Source organism: Macrotis lagotis, chromosome 6 (genome assembly GCF_037893015.1).
Source record: "Macrotis lagotis isolate mMagLag1 chromosome 6, bilby.v1.9.chrom.fasta, whole genome shotgun sequence".
Classification (NCBI taxonomy): Eukaryota; Metazoa; Chordata; class Mammalia; order Peramelemorphia; family Peramelidae; genus Macrotis; species Macrotis lagotis.
In genome coordinates this window covers 116501927-116517378 of record NC_133663.1, presented here as the reverse complement: position 1 = coordinate 116517378, position 15452 = coordinate 116501927, and the positions used below count along the sequence as shown (strand labels likewise).

The 15452-nt window shown below is 36.9% G+C and overlaps 1 protein-coding gene across 6 annotated transcripts in view; it reads left to right on the top strand.

Moving 5' to 3' along the window:
* Nucleotides 1-333: 333 nt before the first annotated feature.
* PCDH9 (protocadherin 9) overlaps nucleotides 334-15452 on the top strand; it is a 1046490-nt gene continuing 1031371 nt past the window's right edge. For 4 of the 6 annotated variants that reach the window (XM_074191791.1, XM_074191792.1, XM_074191790.1 and 1 more), the window contains exons 1-2: nucleotides 334-940; nucleotides 2200-5372. In XM_074191791.1, coding sequence (XP_074047892.1) covers nucleotides 2337-5372 — 3036 coding nt within the window. In that variant the 5' untranslated portion in view covers nucleotides 334-940; nucleotides 2200-2336. The remainder of the gene's footprint in view (nucleotides 941-2199; nucleotides 5373-15452) is intronic. The other 2 variants (XM_074191793.1, XM_074191794.1) reach the window with 2 other exon arrangements.

Sequence of the window (15452 nt, the reverse complement as noted above, 5' to 3'; positions counted from 1 at the left end):
GTGTGTGTGTGTGTCTGTGTGTGTGTCTGTGTGTGTGTCTGTGTGTCTGTGTGTGTGTCTGTGTGTGTGTCTGTGTGTGTGTCTGTGTCTGTGTGTGTGTGTGTTTCCCCCCTCCCTCCCCTTTCTCCAGTGCGTATGTTCCATCTTTCCGGGTTTTAGCGGCTGCCAATGGGGAAAAATTGGGAGGGGGGAGCCAAAGAGACAAGTCAGAGTCCTTATTCAGCGGCCCCCTCCCTCTCTGCCTAGCTGCGGCCGCCCGCACTGCAAGGCTCAGGCCAATCAGGTGCAAAAGAGGTGGGGCCTCGCGTTGCTCACACCCTCCCTCTGGGCTTATTGAGAGTTATATCAAGAAATTCAGTTCAGAGAGAGACAGAGAGAGACAGAGAGAGAGAGAGAAAGAGACAGAGAGAGAGGTGAGAGAGAGACTGAGAGGAGGGAAAGAGAAAAGGAAAGAGAGAAAAGACGCAAGAAGAGAGGTACAGCTTTAGCATCCTTCCAGTTCAAAAACCTTTTAATGCAATAGGATTTTCCTGCCACCCCAGAGAGGAAAGAGAATCTCCGTGGTTCCAACTCTGACGTTTCCGACTAGAAGTTACAGACTTAAGCCAGTGTTAATACACGGATGGTAATGGTATGCGGTCCACAGTGGAAAATAGCCCTGAGCTGAAGAAGTGCAACTGGATGTTGCGTGTGTGTTCAATACAAGGAGCTCCTCTATCCTGTGGGTAACGGAGGCAAAATGTGGAGAGAATGACTGAAGACAAATCTGTGAATTTGTTCTCCGGAGTTGCTAATTTGCCAGCCCGAAGCAACACATTTCTCAAGAAGGAAACGTTTTGCTGCTTGTGAATTCTCCCCAAACTGGTGCTACCAGATGCATTGTGTTGGAACAAATCATTGCAAACTGCAGCATATTGGGAAAGGTAGCGAGAGAACTAACGTAAGTCTAAAGTTTCACATGCACGATTTTTAAAATTTGCTTTTAAATATGTGTGTGGTTCTGTGTCTTGAGGGGAGAACAGTAATGTTTGTGATTCTGGAGAAGGTTGTGAGCGAGCTCACCTACTCGGCTATATCTGCATCCGTACCTGCATCACTCTGCTGGAACTAATCACGGGCATCAGCTACCGTGCAGCTTAATGCAGATAAGATTAGTGCTTAGGAACTGACCAGTTCCACTAAAGTATCTAGCTGCCGGGAGCCTTGCACCCATTGAATTTGCAGTTTAGGCGAGCATCTAAGCGAAAGGCTTTTTTACCTGCATTATTAGTCTGCAGTATTTATGTGTGGCAGCTGTTAGTAATATCCGAGGAGAGATGAGTGGTAAAAACTACAGCTTTTTTTCCCCCTTTTTTCTTTTTTTTTTTAAATCCTCATTAAAAGGATTTTGCGCCTTTTCTCGGGTATGATATCTGCGATTAACTTGAATCTGTATCCTCCCCTCCCCCTCCGGAAGCATTTCTTTGGATTATTACATTTCTAAATAAAAGTTTTAATGTCTTTATTTAAATGGATGGGAAGTGTTGAACATTTGAAAACAAGGTAGACAGCTCCTTAGATAAAACTGCTAGTGTTGTTATCCTTTTAAGCAGAAAGACTATAAAGTAGCCAGTGACTATTGCTCTGGCTGCCGCTGCTGCAGCATGTCCGGATGCTTGTTTCCCAGTAAGATAGCAATAGAAGGTATATGAAGGACTGGGCTTGGGGGTGGGGAGTGATGGTGGGGGGGTTGGTGGTGGTGGTGGTGGTGGTGGTGAGATACTCTTTTTAGAAGAAAGATGACTCAGTGTGCTTAGAAGAGAATCTATTGCATGTGACATCTGACAGTGCAATTAGACAGAACCCCGGATAAGTACTTAAGGTTTTCACTTGTACCTAAAAAACTGGGGAGGCGGTAAGAAAGGAGGAGGGGAAGGAGAAGGGCTGTTCCGTTATGAATTGCACAGTGTGCTAGGGAAGGATGAGGGTAGTACATGTAGAAACTGTAGCCAGCCTCCATTCAGAAGTAGCTAATTTCATTTTCTCTTTGCAAATGCAACAAGCCAGCGAGATTTGTGCTTTCTTCCACAGAGTTAACTTGCAAAGAGGGGCAGGAAAGATGGTCTTTTTACAGCTGTGCAATGAAAAATGTGCTGTGATATCTTGAGATGTGTTTTTATTTACTGAAAAATAATATTGTCTCTATGATTATGTTGACAGTTGCTGTTTCCAAATAAGAAATGAGATGTAATGCATCCTACAGTCCATGTACGCCTTCTCTTGCAAATTGTGCACCATTCCTTGGTGGAAACCTTTAAATCCTAAAATCCAGGAAAAGAAAATATATATACATTATCATGGACCTGAGGGATTTTTACCTGTTGGCCGCTCTGATTGCCTGTTTAAGGCTGGATTCTGCTATAGCCCAAGAACTTATTTACACTATAAGAGAGGAGCTGCCAGAAAATGTACCCATAGGAAACATACCAAAGGACCTGAACATTTCTCACATCAATGCTGCCACAGGGACCAGTGCCAGCCTTGTCTACAGACTGGTTTCTAAAGCTGGTGATGCCCCTTTGGTAAAAGTGTCCAGTAGCACTGGGGAAATCTTTACCACCTCTAATAGAATAGATAGAGAAAAACTCTGTGCTGGAGCCTCATATGCTGAAGAGAATGAATGTTTCTTTGAACTTGAAGTGGTGATTCTTCCCAATGATTTCTTTAGACTGATCAAAATAAAGATAATTGTAAAGGATACCAATGACAATGCACCGATGTTCCCGACTCCTGTCATCAATATTTCCATTCCAGAAAACACTTTGATCAACAGCCGGTTTCCAATCCCATCAGCCACAGATCCTGACACAGGTGTCAATGGTGTTCAGCACTATGAGTTGTTAAATGGGCAGAGTGTATTTGGGTTGGATATTGTGGAAACGCCAGAGGGAGAGAAGTGGCCCCAATTGATTGTCCAGCAAAACTTGGATAGAGAGCAGAAAGATACCTATGTGATGAAAATCAAAGTAGAAGATGGAGGCACCCCTCAGAAATCCAGCACAGCCATACTGCAGGTCACAGTAAGTGATGTTAATGATAACAGGCCAGTGTTTAAGGAGGGTCAGGTGGAAGTCCATATTCCAGAAAATGCCCCTGTAGGTACTTCTGTCATTCAGCTTCATGCCACTGATGCAGATATAGGAAGCAATGCAGAAATCCGATATATTTTTGGTGCCCAAGTTGCTCCTGCAACCAAAAGACTCTTTGCTTTAAATAATACTACAGGGCTGATTACAGTTCAGAGGTCCTTAGACCGAGAGGAGACTGCCATTCACAAAGTGACAGTGCTGGCTAGTGATGGTAGCTCCACTCCTGCCCGGGCCACAGTTACTATTAATGTCACTGATGTAAATGATAACCCTCCTAACATAGACCTCAGATACATTATAAGTCCCATCAATGGCACGGTTTACTTATCTGAGAAAGATCCCGTCAATACAAAGATTGCCCTAATTACAGTTTCAGATAAGGACACTGATGTGAATGGCAAAGTGATCTGTTTCATTGAAAGAGAGGTCCCATTTCACTTGAAAGCAGTTTACGACAACCAGTATTTGTTAGAGACCTCTTCCTTGTTGGACTATGAGGGCACCAAAGAATTCAGCTTTAAAATTGTTGCCTCTGATTCTGGGAAGCCCAGTTTGAACCAGACTGCCCTGGTAAGAGTTAAGCTGGAGGATGAAAATGACAATCCTCCAATTTTCAGCCAGCCTGTAATTGAGCTGTCAGTGTCTGAAAACAACCGACGGGGGCTATACTTAACGACTATTAGTGCCACAGATGAAGACAGTGGGAAAAATGCAGACATTGTTTATCAGCTTGGACCCAATGCCTCCTTCTTTGATCTGGACAGAAAGACAGGGGTCCTGACGGCCTCCAGAGTTTTTGACAGGGAAGAGCAAGAAAGGTTCATTTTTACCGTGACTGCTAGGGACAATGGGACCCCTCCTCTGCAGAGTCAAGCTGCTGTGATAGTTACTGTGCTGGATGAGAATGATAATAGTCCTAAGTTTACTCATAATCACTTTCAGTTCTTTGTGTCTGAGAACTTACCAAAGTATAGTACAGTTGGGGTGATCACTGTGACAGATGCAGACGCTGGGGAGAATAAAGCTGTGACCCTTTCTATCCTGAACGACAATGAGAATTTTGTGTTGGATCCTTTCTCTGGGGTTATAAAGTCAAATGTCTCCTTTGACCGAGAGCAGCAGAGCTCCTATACCTTTGATGTCAAGGCCATTGATGGAGGGCAACCACCTCGTTCCTCTACTGCCAAGGTTACCATCAATGTCATGGATGTCAATGATAATAGCCCTGTTGTCATCTACCCACCTTCTAATACTTCTTTCAAGTTGGTACCACTTTCAGCCATCCCTGGCTCAGTGGTAGCAGAAGTATTTGCTGTGGATGTTGACACTGGAATGAATGCTGAACTTAAATATACAATAGTCAGTGGAAACAACAAAGGTTTATTCCGTATTGATCCAGTGACAGGCAACATTACTTTGGAAGAAAAACCAGCTCCTACAGATGTGGGGCTGCACCGTTTAGTAGTCAACATAAGTGATCTGGGGTATCCTAAGTCTTTGCATACCCTTGTGCTTGTTTTTTTGTATGTCAATGACACTGCAGGAAATTCTTCTTATATATATGACTTGATTCGGAGGACTATGGAAACCCCCTTGGACAGGAACATAGGGGACAGTAGTCAACCCTATCAAAATGAAGACTATCTCACTATCATGATTGCTATTGTGGCTGGGGCCATGGTGGTCATAGTGGTGATCTTTGTCACCGTCCTGGTTCGCTGTCGCCATGCATCTAGGTTCAAAGCAGCTCAGAGGAGCAAGCAAGGTGCTGAATGGATGTCTCCTAATCAGGAGAACAAACAGAACAAGAAAAAGAAAAGGAAGAAAAGGAAGTCACCTAAGAGTTCCCTTTTGAACTTTGTTACCATTGAGGAGTCCAAACCTGATGATGCGGTCCACGAACCTATCAATGGGACCATAAGCCTGCCAGCAGAGCTGGAGGAGCAAAGTATAGGAAGATTTGACTGGGGTCCGGCACCACCAACGACCTTCAAGCCCAACAGCCCTGACCTAGCTAAGCATTATAAATCTGCCTCTCCACAATCTGCTTTTCATCTCAAACCAGACACTCCAATATCAGTGAAAAAGCACCACGTGATTCAGGAACTTCCCCTGGACAACACCTTTGTCGGGGGTTGTGACACCCTTTCGAAACGATCCTCCACTAGTTCAGACCACTTCAGTGCCTCAGAGTGCAGTTCCCAAGGAGGCTTCAAGACAAAGGGCCCCTTACACACCAGACAGGTAAACGAGCACTTTTACTGGTCTATCAGTAGTGCATACAAGTGCCCCGTCAACCAGTATTAAAGTGCTAATGTGTCTTTTGTTTCAGTCTAATTTTAGCTTAGTTATATTAAAAAAGAGAAAAAAAACTTGACCCCTTTTTTTCCCCCTTTAAACAAATTCCTCTGGGGGCTCAGTCAAGAATTTGTAGAACGGCTTTGAAATTTCTGAGGCCTGAGAATTATTATTTTTAACTTCCCTGGTTCCCTCAAATGTTGAAAGATGAAAGGAGGAAATTGTTCAAAATTGTCCCAAGATAAGTGTTTGCTGAAGAAGAAAGACTGTCCTGAAATGCCAAATTCTACTTGCAGAGTTCCCAATTTGACTGCTTCAAGATTTTTTTTTTTCATGTTACTTTTCAGATCTAAAAAGTCACCTTCAGATTTCAAGTTGTGAGTGATGTTTGAAGGTCTGGCTAGTTTGCAATGTGCTGAAACTATGTTGTTGTGAAAGGGGTTAATTTTTTTTTCCCTCACAAGATAGCAAATTATTATCTGTACATCAGCTGTCAAGCACATGATTGTGGGTAGGATATAACTAAGCCATATAGGAAGTTTTCCTCTGTTTTGCTTGCAAATTATTTTCTTGTAATATGGTAAAGTGGGTATTAAAGAGTTGGATTTTGCAGATTTTCAATAATGGCCAAAGTACATTTTAAAAAAAGTAATACATTCAATCTATTATAACTGATTTATGCAGAAAAAAAACAGCCCATTGTAAATATTTTCTCATCTTAGTAATGCCTAAGTGATCTGTCATAACTCATTTTAAACTGTGAAATGTGCCATATGAAGAGGAATTAAGAGGCTGAGAAACTCATATTTCAACCAAATCCAGCATTAGATTTTCTTAGGTCTAATAATTCCTTGTTAATAAAGATTTAAATGCAGCGCTGTCTAATTTATTTCACTGGTGCTTGTCTGTTGCCACTAAATTAGAATGTCAATAATAGCCTGTAGATGGCACTAGGGTACCATGTCCTGTGTTCTGGCCAGGTGCCAATCCTGCAGTAGATAGAAGATGGGGGAGGGAAGGATAAAGCTGATACTACAGCCAAAGAAACCTTTTATTTAATGATAGCTGCACTGGAGCGACCAGTATTTAAGTTCTCATGTTTGCTCCTTAGTGCTTTGCTTTTACTGCACCAACTTTCTAAGTTTTTATAATGAGATTCATATTACTATCGGTTTTGTGCCCTTCTTGTGGATGGTGGTGTGCCTTCATTTGTTAGAAGTATCCAAAATAGCTCAGAGAATTGGGCAGGACACCAGTAAGCTTGAATATTAGTTAGTACAAAGGCTGTGATGGTCATCAGATGAAGGTGGTCCTTTTTTTTTTTTTTTTTTTTTTACCCTCAAGTTAGCCTTAATCTAATAGGAATGTGACCCTGGGAGCAATTTTTGACTCTGGAAAGACTTAGAGTTGTAATACCAACAAAGAAGCCCTTGAGATAAATTAGATAAATACTGAACAATAGATATACTTAAGTTTATTATAATATAAAACCCAATTTCACAATATGGTGGTCTATTTTTAAAAGCACAAAAATCTCAAGAACATAAGTATGGATGGGCTTAGTCCTAAAACTTTAAAATAAGTTTGTATAAAACAAAAAAATCCTGATTTAAACTTCATCGAAGAGAGTATAGAAAGTAGTGTTATGGCCATCAAGGTAGGAAAACAAGATGTGTCCTTTCCATATTAAATTTGTAAGGCCTTTCCGAAAGTGATGTTTTCAATATTTGAACTGCTAAGATTTAATGAAGCCCACCCACTAATTAAGAAAATTTTGTTTTTGAAAAAAAAAGATGTCATGAGACTGAACTTTCATTAGATAGTACTTTGTAATGAAATGAAAGAAAAGCCCTTTGTTTCATTACAAATTATTTATTTCTAATATGAGACTATGTTTGGAACTACACCATGAAAAATACCTAATAGGACTTTATCACTTTTCATGTAAAATAGTAATATGTATACTTTCTTTTTCTCTTTAAAATAATTTTTACAGTAAGGAGTACTTTGGTAGATAGATATTCTGCTGAACCATGTAGGTATGTATTTATGTGTATGTATACATATATTTATATAAAGATATAAATATATGTATACAAACATACATATATACATATATACATATACACATTTTGTTTTGGTTTTGGTTTTGGGTTTTTTTGGGTTAGGTTCATATATTGAGCTCTGGCACAGGAGTTAACTTGTTATTCTATTTTTTTCTGCTCCATACTGATGTTAGTGTAGTGACTTAAAAATCAAATGCATTTATGAGAAGAGCTGAGAAACTCAGCTTTTCTGTTCAGTCTTGGAGTTCTAGTTCAGAGCGATGCGAACACTAATTCTTATGATTCATTCTTTCAAATAGTGTGCCAAGCTTAACCAGAACTCAAATGCATTAAGAATATTCTGTGAAACAATTTGGTCACTTCTCATCTTTTTTTTTTTGTAACATTTGGCTTTTAAAATGTGGATTTTTCTGCATCTCATAACTATGATAAAAGCTATTACAATGGATTTGCTTTAAACTTTTTGGTAGAAGTTTTCACGTACAGTATGAAAATTGAGATATTGGAGAGTTGTGAGTAAATAGAGAAGAATCAAGTCTTGGTAACATTTTTAACAGGATAGCAATCTATATTTATTTACATGTGGCATTTCATTAAAAGGTACATAAAGAGTAAATGATAATGTAGCTATATGCACTTCTTGAGCTCACTTTGTTGGTTTGTATTCATACTTTAAAAAGTTGAGACTACTCTGGTTTTAGTTTGAAGTTTCTTGTTTTGTTTTATTTTATTTGTTTGTTCTTTAGTTTCTAATTTCCCTAACTTTCATGCAAATTATGGGATTTGTGAATGATGAGGTTTAGTTACTTGAAACTTCTAGTCAAGATTGGCTTTTAGAAAACTTTCTCAGGTATTTGTGATGGTCAGTGTATAACCTGTGGAATACTGTCTTTAAAAATTACTTAGTAACTCTATATGGTGATATCTTTTTGAAACAGAAATTCTAAATGAGCTAAGTTACAAAAATGAGAGATTCTTGGGCAAAAGAAGTAAAATCTTCCATTTTTTTGCATAAATAACAAGAGCTCAACATCTGAGTTTATCACCATGGGAAAAATCTTAATCTAGAGACATCTACCAGCTATCTGCACCCCACCCCACCCTTTTAGTAGATTTTAAAGAGAATTTATAAATGTGTATATGTATATGTGTATGTATATGTATATGTATATGTATATGTATATGTATATGTATATGTATATGTATATGTATATGTATATGTGTATGGACATATAAATCAAATTTACCAATACCTAAATTTTGACTTTTCTTAAAAGTTACAATCCAGGCACTTGCAATTTGGATTACTGCATTTCCAAGGAGTGTAACATTTTGTAATAAGTTGTAAATGCTTAGCCCCAATCAACCCAAATAAATTAAACTAAATCTTTATCACAACCTAAATCATTGGTTGATATTTTTTTATTTTTTTAAAGAAAGATTGTTGCTGTGTAGGACCACAAAATCATCAGGGAGTTATTTTATTAGCTTAATATTGACAAAAATTACAAAGTGTACATGTATTTAACTTCTTTTAGCAATGAAAGGAAACATGTATATTATATGTATGTATATATATACATATATTATGTAAAAATTAGCTATATATATGTACAAACAGATATGTACTAGTTAAAAAATTGGTGATATCATTCTTTAGCATTATTGACATAAGCAAATATCAGCCAGTTCCATTTCAAATGTTCATTTCCAAAGAACCCATTCTTCTTGCACAGCAAAACACTACAAGCAAGGCTTTATTGACAGCAGTTTTATTGTAGCTAGAGGCTTTACAGTAAGCTGTTTATTGCTGTTCCCTAACTCAGTTGACAGCAATTGGGGAATTAATTTTCTTGGCCCTGGTGTGCTTTCTTAGGTATAAACAACAGCTGTTAAAGATAGGAAAACAGTGACCTATTTACATTTGACAACAGGTAAAGTTTGTGGACAACTTTTGTTAATTCCACTGGAGTTTAGTTTGGGGTAGACCAGCAATCAGGTTAAAAAAGAATACTGGGCAAAAAACTACAGGACCATGACTTTTTACATATTTTGCCACAGTCCAATGTAATATTTGTTAAGGTATCAAGTGTTCCTGTATACGTAAATTTAATAGATTGCAAAACTCTGTGTGTGTGATTGTGTGTGTGTGTGTGTGTGTGTGTGTTGTACCCAAGTGTATAGGTAGTGGAAACAGTGAGTGTCTAAGTTTGCCATCTAAAAGAGGTGAATTAGGACTCTTAAGAGAAAACCAGAGATAGATCTTACATTTATATAGTATTCATTTTTCAGTAAACCCCAAGTACATAAGGTATTCATTCCTGTATGATGTATGAGGTGAAATGAATGAGATATTTTGTAAAAGTGATGTTTGAGATAGCAACTAAAATATGTCTTAACAACTAAAAATGCAAAGGAAATTAAAAGTAGAACTGCATGTGGTAGTATAGGCTTTGTAGTCTTAAAGAAGGTCAGACAGTAAAAGGAAGATGGATAAAAAGAGGATTCAGTATGTATTTGTATGTACTGATTTTAAATAATACTATTAGGCTCCTTAGAATAAAACTTTACCATTTCATTGCCCTTTTGTTAAGGAACAAATACTTATCTAGGGTCACCATATCAACTTTGAAACCTATTTGGAAAACAACAACAACAACAACAACAAGGAAAGATGCTTGGGGCGTTAAGATAATGCTTTAGGACCACTCTGGGAGGAATAATCATCTATTCAGCCTCCCTGTCACTTTCTACTGAGCTGAAGGATATGAACTTTTCATGATAGTTTGTTAGGCAATTCCAATTCCTTTTGGGATGATTTTTTTTTCTCCTACAAAATTCAAACAGACTCTTTCAATGATATCTTTTGTCATTCATTACTAATTTACAGATTATTCAAGAGTTGAAAAGTGGCTGTTTTCTATAATAATAAATTTTGCTATTATTTGTTTACCAATTCAATTGCATGTAAGAGTAGTGAGAAAGTATTTTTCATGGGAAAAAATATTCCATGCTATCACTTTTTCATTTTGGTTTCCATTAATTCCACAGAGAAACACTGCAAATTGTTCTTCCCCTTATCAGCAAACATTGTACATATGTTTAATCACTTTGCTATTGGAACACTTATAGATATTACTACATAGAATATGATATTATTAAAATTTGCTTGTCAGCATTGCATTTTCAGTGTTGTATATGCATGCTTTTTTTTTTAAAAAAAGAGGAGTAGCTGAATTTAACACTTAGAGTATAAACAATAGCATGATTTCACTTGGAATCTTATAATCTTATAACAAACAAAAATACACAAAGGTTACTTAATGAATTAGCACATTCCAGATATAAAATAAAACATACTTAATAATCAATTGGTTCCATGATTAGGGTCAAAAACATTTTTTTTTTGCAGAGTAGTGTCTGGGAATGTTTTACTTATTAGCCATTAAATCCAAAACACTTGATTTTTAAAATTAATCTCTCCTTCAACTCTAGTTGTACTCTGTGACATATATTTTTAGTTTGCTTCTGGTACTTCTCAATGTCCTGATCTCTAAAATGTAAATTTTGAAGGAAGTTTTAATCTAGTGACAAGGTTTGAAGGAGCAAAATTAGTTTTGTGCCTACCTACACTCCCCAGTAAGAAGCCCAGTTCTATGATTTCTTACTCTAAAAACTACATGAGTTCAACTTTATACAAGTGATAAAGCTATAGCTATAGATTTTTTTTCCTACAATTGCCTTAAAAATATCTGCATCTGTCTAAGGAAGGAAACCTAAATGCTGAAATGTAATCTTTCATGAATCCAGGAGATACACTTTTCTGCTTGAGATTTCATCGCTTTTTATTTCAGATAGCTGTTAAATCTGTCAAACATTTCATTTGATGAAGAATACTTGCTTTTTTGCCTTTGTTTGCTACAAAACCACTGGGCTGTCAGTCACCAGAAACACAGAATAAGAAAGATACATTTATGTGATTGACATTTTGTTTTTGACTTATATTTCATTCATCTATACCAAGGTTCATTAAAAATTGAAATTCCTGATTAAACTATGGCCTGGATCAAAAAGAAGGTATATGACAAGAGTAAAAATGAGAAAGAAAAGCTTCACCTGCCCCAATATGTTAATGGTAAAACATTTATATGGCATTGTTATATTTGTAAAAACGATGTTAATTCATTTGATTCTTACAGTAGATGTGGATACTATTGCTATACCTGGATTACAGATGAGGAACTAATGCAGAGAAAAGTTACATGACTTGCCAATTGTCACATATGTTTCTGAAGTAAGATTTGAACTTAGTTCTTCCCAACTCCCAAGTTCCAAACTCTATCCCTTGAACTACCTCAATGATTAGTGTTTATTTATTTATTTATTTATTTATTTATTTTTTACACTACAATCTTAGAAAGTACAGAGAAATAACTCTCTGGTAAGTTGATCTTTTATTTAAAGTTCAGAGAATCTAAAATTCAGAGGCTCTTAACCATGATAGTTTTATTTCATACACATACACCCTCAATATCACAAATTTCACAACTGTGATTTGTTCAAGGTCACACGGGTAGTATCAGAATCCAAATTCAAATCTACTACAGATTCCAAAACTACAGATTCAGCATGCATTCTAGTATATCACATTGCCTCATATGTGTTTCTTAATTATGAATCTGACTTTAATGTCTTAGCCATTATGAAGATGTGAGCAATGGGGGGAAAACCCTCTTGTTCTCTTAAAAATTATATAGTATTGAAGGATTGATAAAAAAATACCATGTCATCAAGTTAATATGACTCTCCCAGGTAGGAGTTCTGTATTTATGTCCCATTTTTCATGAAACTGTGGACCATTACCATTATCAGTGATGTCCATGGAGTTTTCTTGGCAAAGATGCTAGAGTTGTTTCCTGTTTCCTTTTCCAGTGTACTAAAATAAACAAAAGTCAGGTGATTTGTCTGGAGTCATACAGGTAGTCAGTATCTAAGGCTGAATTTGAACTCTGCTCTTCTCAATTTCCAGCCCAGTGCTTTATCCACTGAGACACCTAGCTGCCTTAGATTTCTGTATAGTCCCTTAAAGGTTTACTTAAATTTGTTTTTTTTTCAGTACTTAGGGGAAAGAAGAGAAAGTTTAGAGTCATTTCAAGATTTGAACAATAATATTTTTACTTTTTCCTCTAACCGTAATAAATACTTATCTGATCAAATCAACATTTTTAGTAATATCCAAGTTGGCTAAAATCCATTCTCTGGGCTGCTTTAGCAGTTGATTAAGAAATGCTTTAATCCCTCTCAGGGTACTGAGAAACTAATGGATTGTAGAGTATTTCAATCTTTAAGCTTCCATTGTAAATGGTAGGAAAAATTGTCATTCAGCTGATATTTGCATATATCTTTCCTTCTGCTAGTTAACTTTGCCTTCTTTCTTGCTCTCCTAATCTTCAGCCCTTATTCTTGGAGAATATTTATTTTAGTCGGAAATAGGCATGCCAGGGATAGAAATTTGGGATTCACCTCCAAATGAATGCCATCACAGACAGGGAAGATCTGGCAAAGATTCTGTATGAACACAGTGAAGCCTTCATAAGCTCTTAGATTTCAGGAAATCAGTCCTGAAAATTAAGTGCTTTCTTAAAGATTTGAAAAGTAGAGTGCTTTGTATAACGCTGGTATTGCAGGTGCTGCTTAAATGTGAACTAAAGGCTTTGTAAGGGTATTTGCTGCCCCCCTCCCCAAATCAGTGTCATTTAGAGCTTGGGAAATAATTTTGCCCACATTTTGAAAATAAGTAAGGAAACCATTGGATGCAACTGAAGGAATGTTAGTTAGAATGGATCAGTTTGCTGTCCTGAGATTCCAGTTAGTCAATATAGGTCACACATGCTTGGCAATGCTGACCCTTATCACCTCTGTGCTGCTCAAGTTCTGGCCTTCCTGTCTCCTGAGCAGAGACTGCCAATTGTTTGTACTTTTGTGATAAGGATTAAACCAGACTCAGCTCTAACCTAAATCAGATAGGAACCTCAGGTGTCCAAAAGGCTATAGTATTAACATAAAAAGGCAGGATATTGCTTTGATCTTCAGGGGAATTACTATTGAGTCACTTTCCAAATTGTGGCTTAAAAATTCATCTTTGTTCAATTTGAAAATAGTATGTATTATTACCACAGCTTTTCATTCCAGAAACATGTGGATTTCAGTATATCTCTCCCCCTTGCTAGCCTTAGCTAAAAATGTTTCTGTTTCTGATGTTGAAATTCATTGACTGTCTCTGTTAGATATGAATTATTGGAACTAAACAGAAATATTTTTAATGAGTTTTACAAATCCTATGCTTATGCTTTGTTAGGAAGCTTATAATTCAAGTATCGTCCACAGTAGTTAAAAATGCTGAGAAATGTGATATGATTGAGAAAACCAATATATTTTTAGAATAGGTCAGTGGTACCCACCATTCGGTGAATGAGTTATGTTCAATCTCAGAAAACTTCAGTTTTGGATGGAAATTGTTATGGATGCATAGGGTGAATGAAACCTCTTCCCTTTTGTAAAAAAAACAAACAAACAAACTTCCTATTCCTTCCCTCCCAATCTGACAAGTCATATTTGGAATACTTTATTACTAAAGCCTTTCTTAAGGAGAAAAATATGATAGTAGTTTTCTGACCTAAAGGCTGCTACTAATCTGTGACTCTGTGTGAGAAGCTACATGCTGAGGGCTTTTCAAATATGCAGCTACATGAGATTCTGTAGGAACTTCTTTGTAGAAGGTTCAAGTGGTAAATGGAAACAAAGAGGATTTAGTTCTGAGCTGTGATTTAATGGCCTCTTGTTTCATATGTCCATGTCATTGAAATAATTTTCACACTGGAAGCCTGGAATCACAAAAGCTCTCTCTGTGTATCCACTCTGATGGTATTGACCTGGATAAACAATTTATCTTAGCCCCTTTTGTACATTTCATTGGGTAAAACTAAAGTATACAGAAGCAACTTATTAGGTTATATATATAAATGTAGGATCAACTTTGGAATCAGAGACTTGGGTTCAAGTGAAGATTTCTGATGCTTAGTTTCTGGACTATCTTGGGCAAGTCACTTAGCAAATCAAGATCTCATTTTCCTTTGAGTCTCTTCTAGCTTTTAATCAACGATCCTCTGTTCATTTTTATCTTACCCTACAAGCTGTATGTGTATTGAGATTTTTAACTTGTATATAAAATAATCAATTATTTCAATGTATTTTCCTTCAAAAACAGTATGTTTTGATTGTGAAATGCATTGCATTCAGTTATTACTATTTAAACATGGTGCTATTCAGGTAAATCCATTTTAGTAGTTCAAGTCTGTGCTTTGCACAGTTAAAAAAGAATGCTCCCTATGGATCATGAACTCCCAGATGATGCTGGTAGCAACACGCCTATGAACTCCAGCAATTCTTACAACAGCATCTGATTATGATGGCAAATATCTATCCTCTTGGTGACAGTGGCAGCTCCATGCTTTCACGTGGCTTTACTTAAGGGCATTGCCCCAGTGACCTTCAGTCCAAGGTGGTACTTGGAGCCAAGCTTGTGGCAATTGGAAAGAACACAATGTAAGAAAAATTGATGCCATTTTAGAAAAATATTTTGGAAAAAAGGTTCAGAAAGAGACTTTTCTTCCATTTCTTACTCCATTTACGTCAGTAAATGATCAAATTTGAGTAGGAATATAGTCTTTCTTAACATCCTGATGTAAAATAACTCAATATAACCAGATTTTTCATATTTCACTGCTTTTCAGCCATTATGCATTTGATGTCTGGTGATATTCAGGGGACTATCTCTTCCAGAGAGTTAGGATATGAGACAGAAGTCATTGCTTTTACTACCAGTTACTATAATCTGATTTAGAGTAGCAAAAGTAAAAGTATTTATGGCACATGATTGTGGCTGCCTCTGATAATGTTT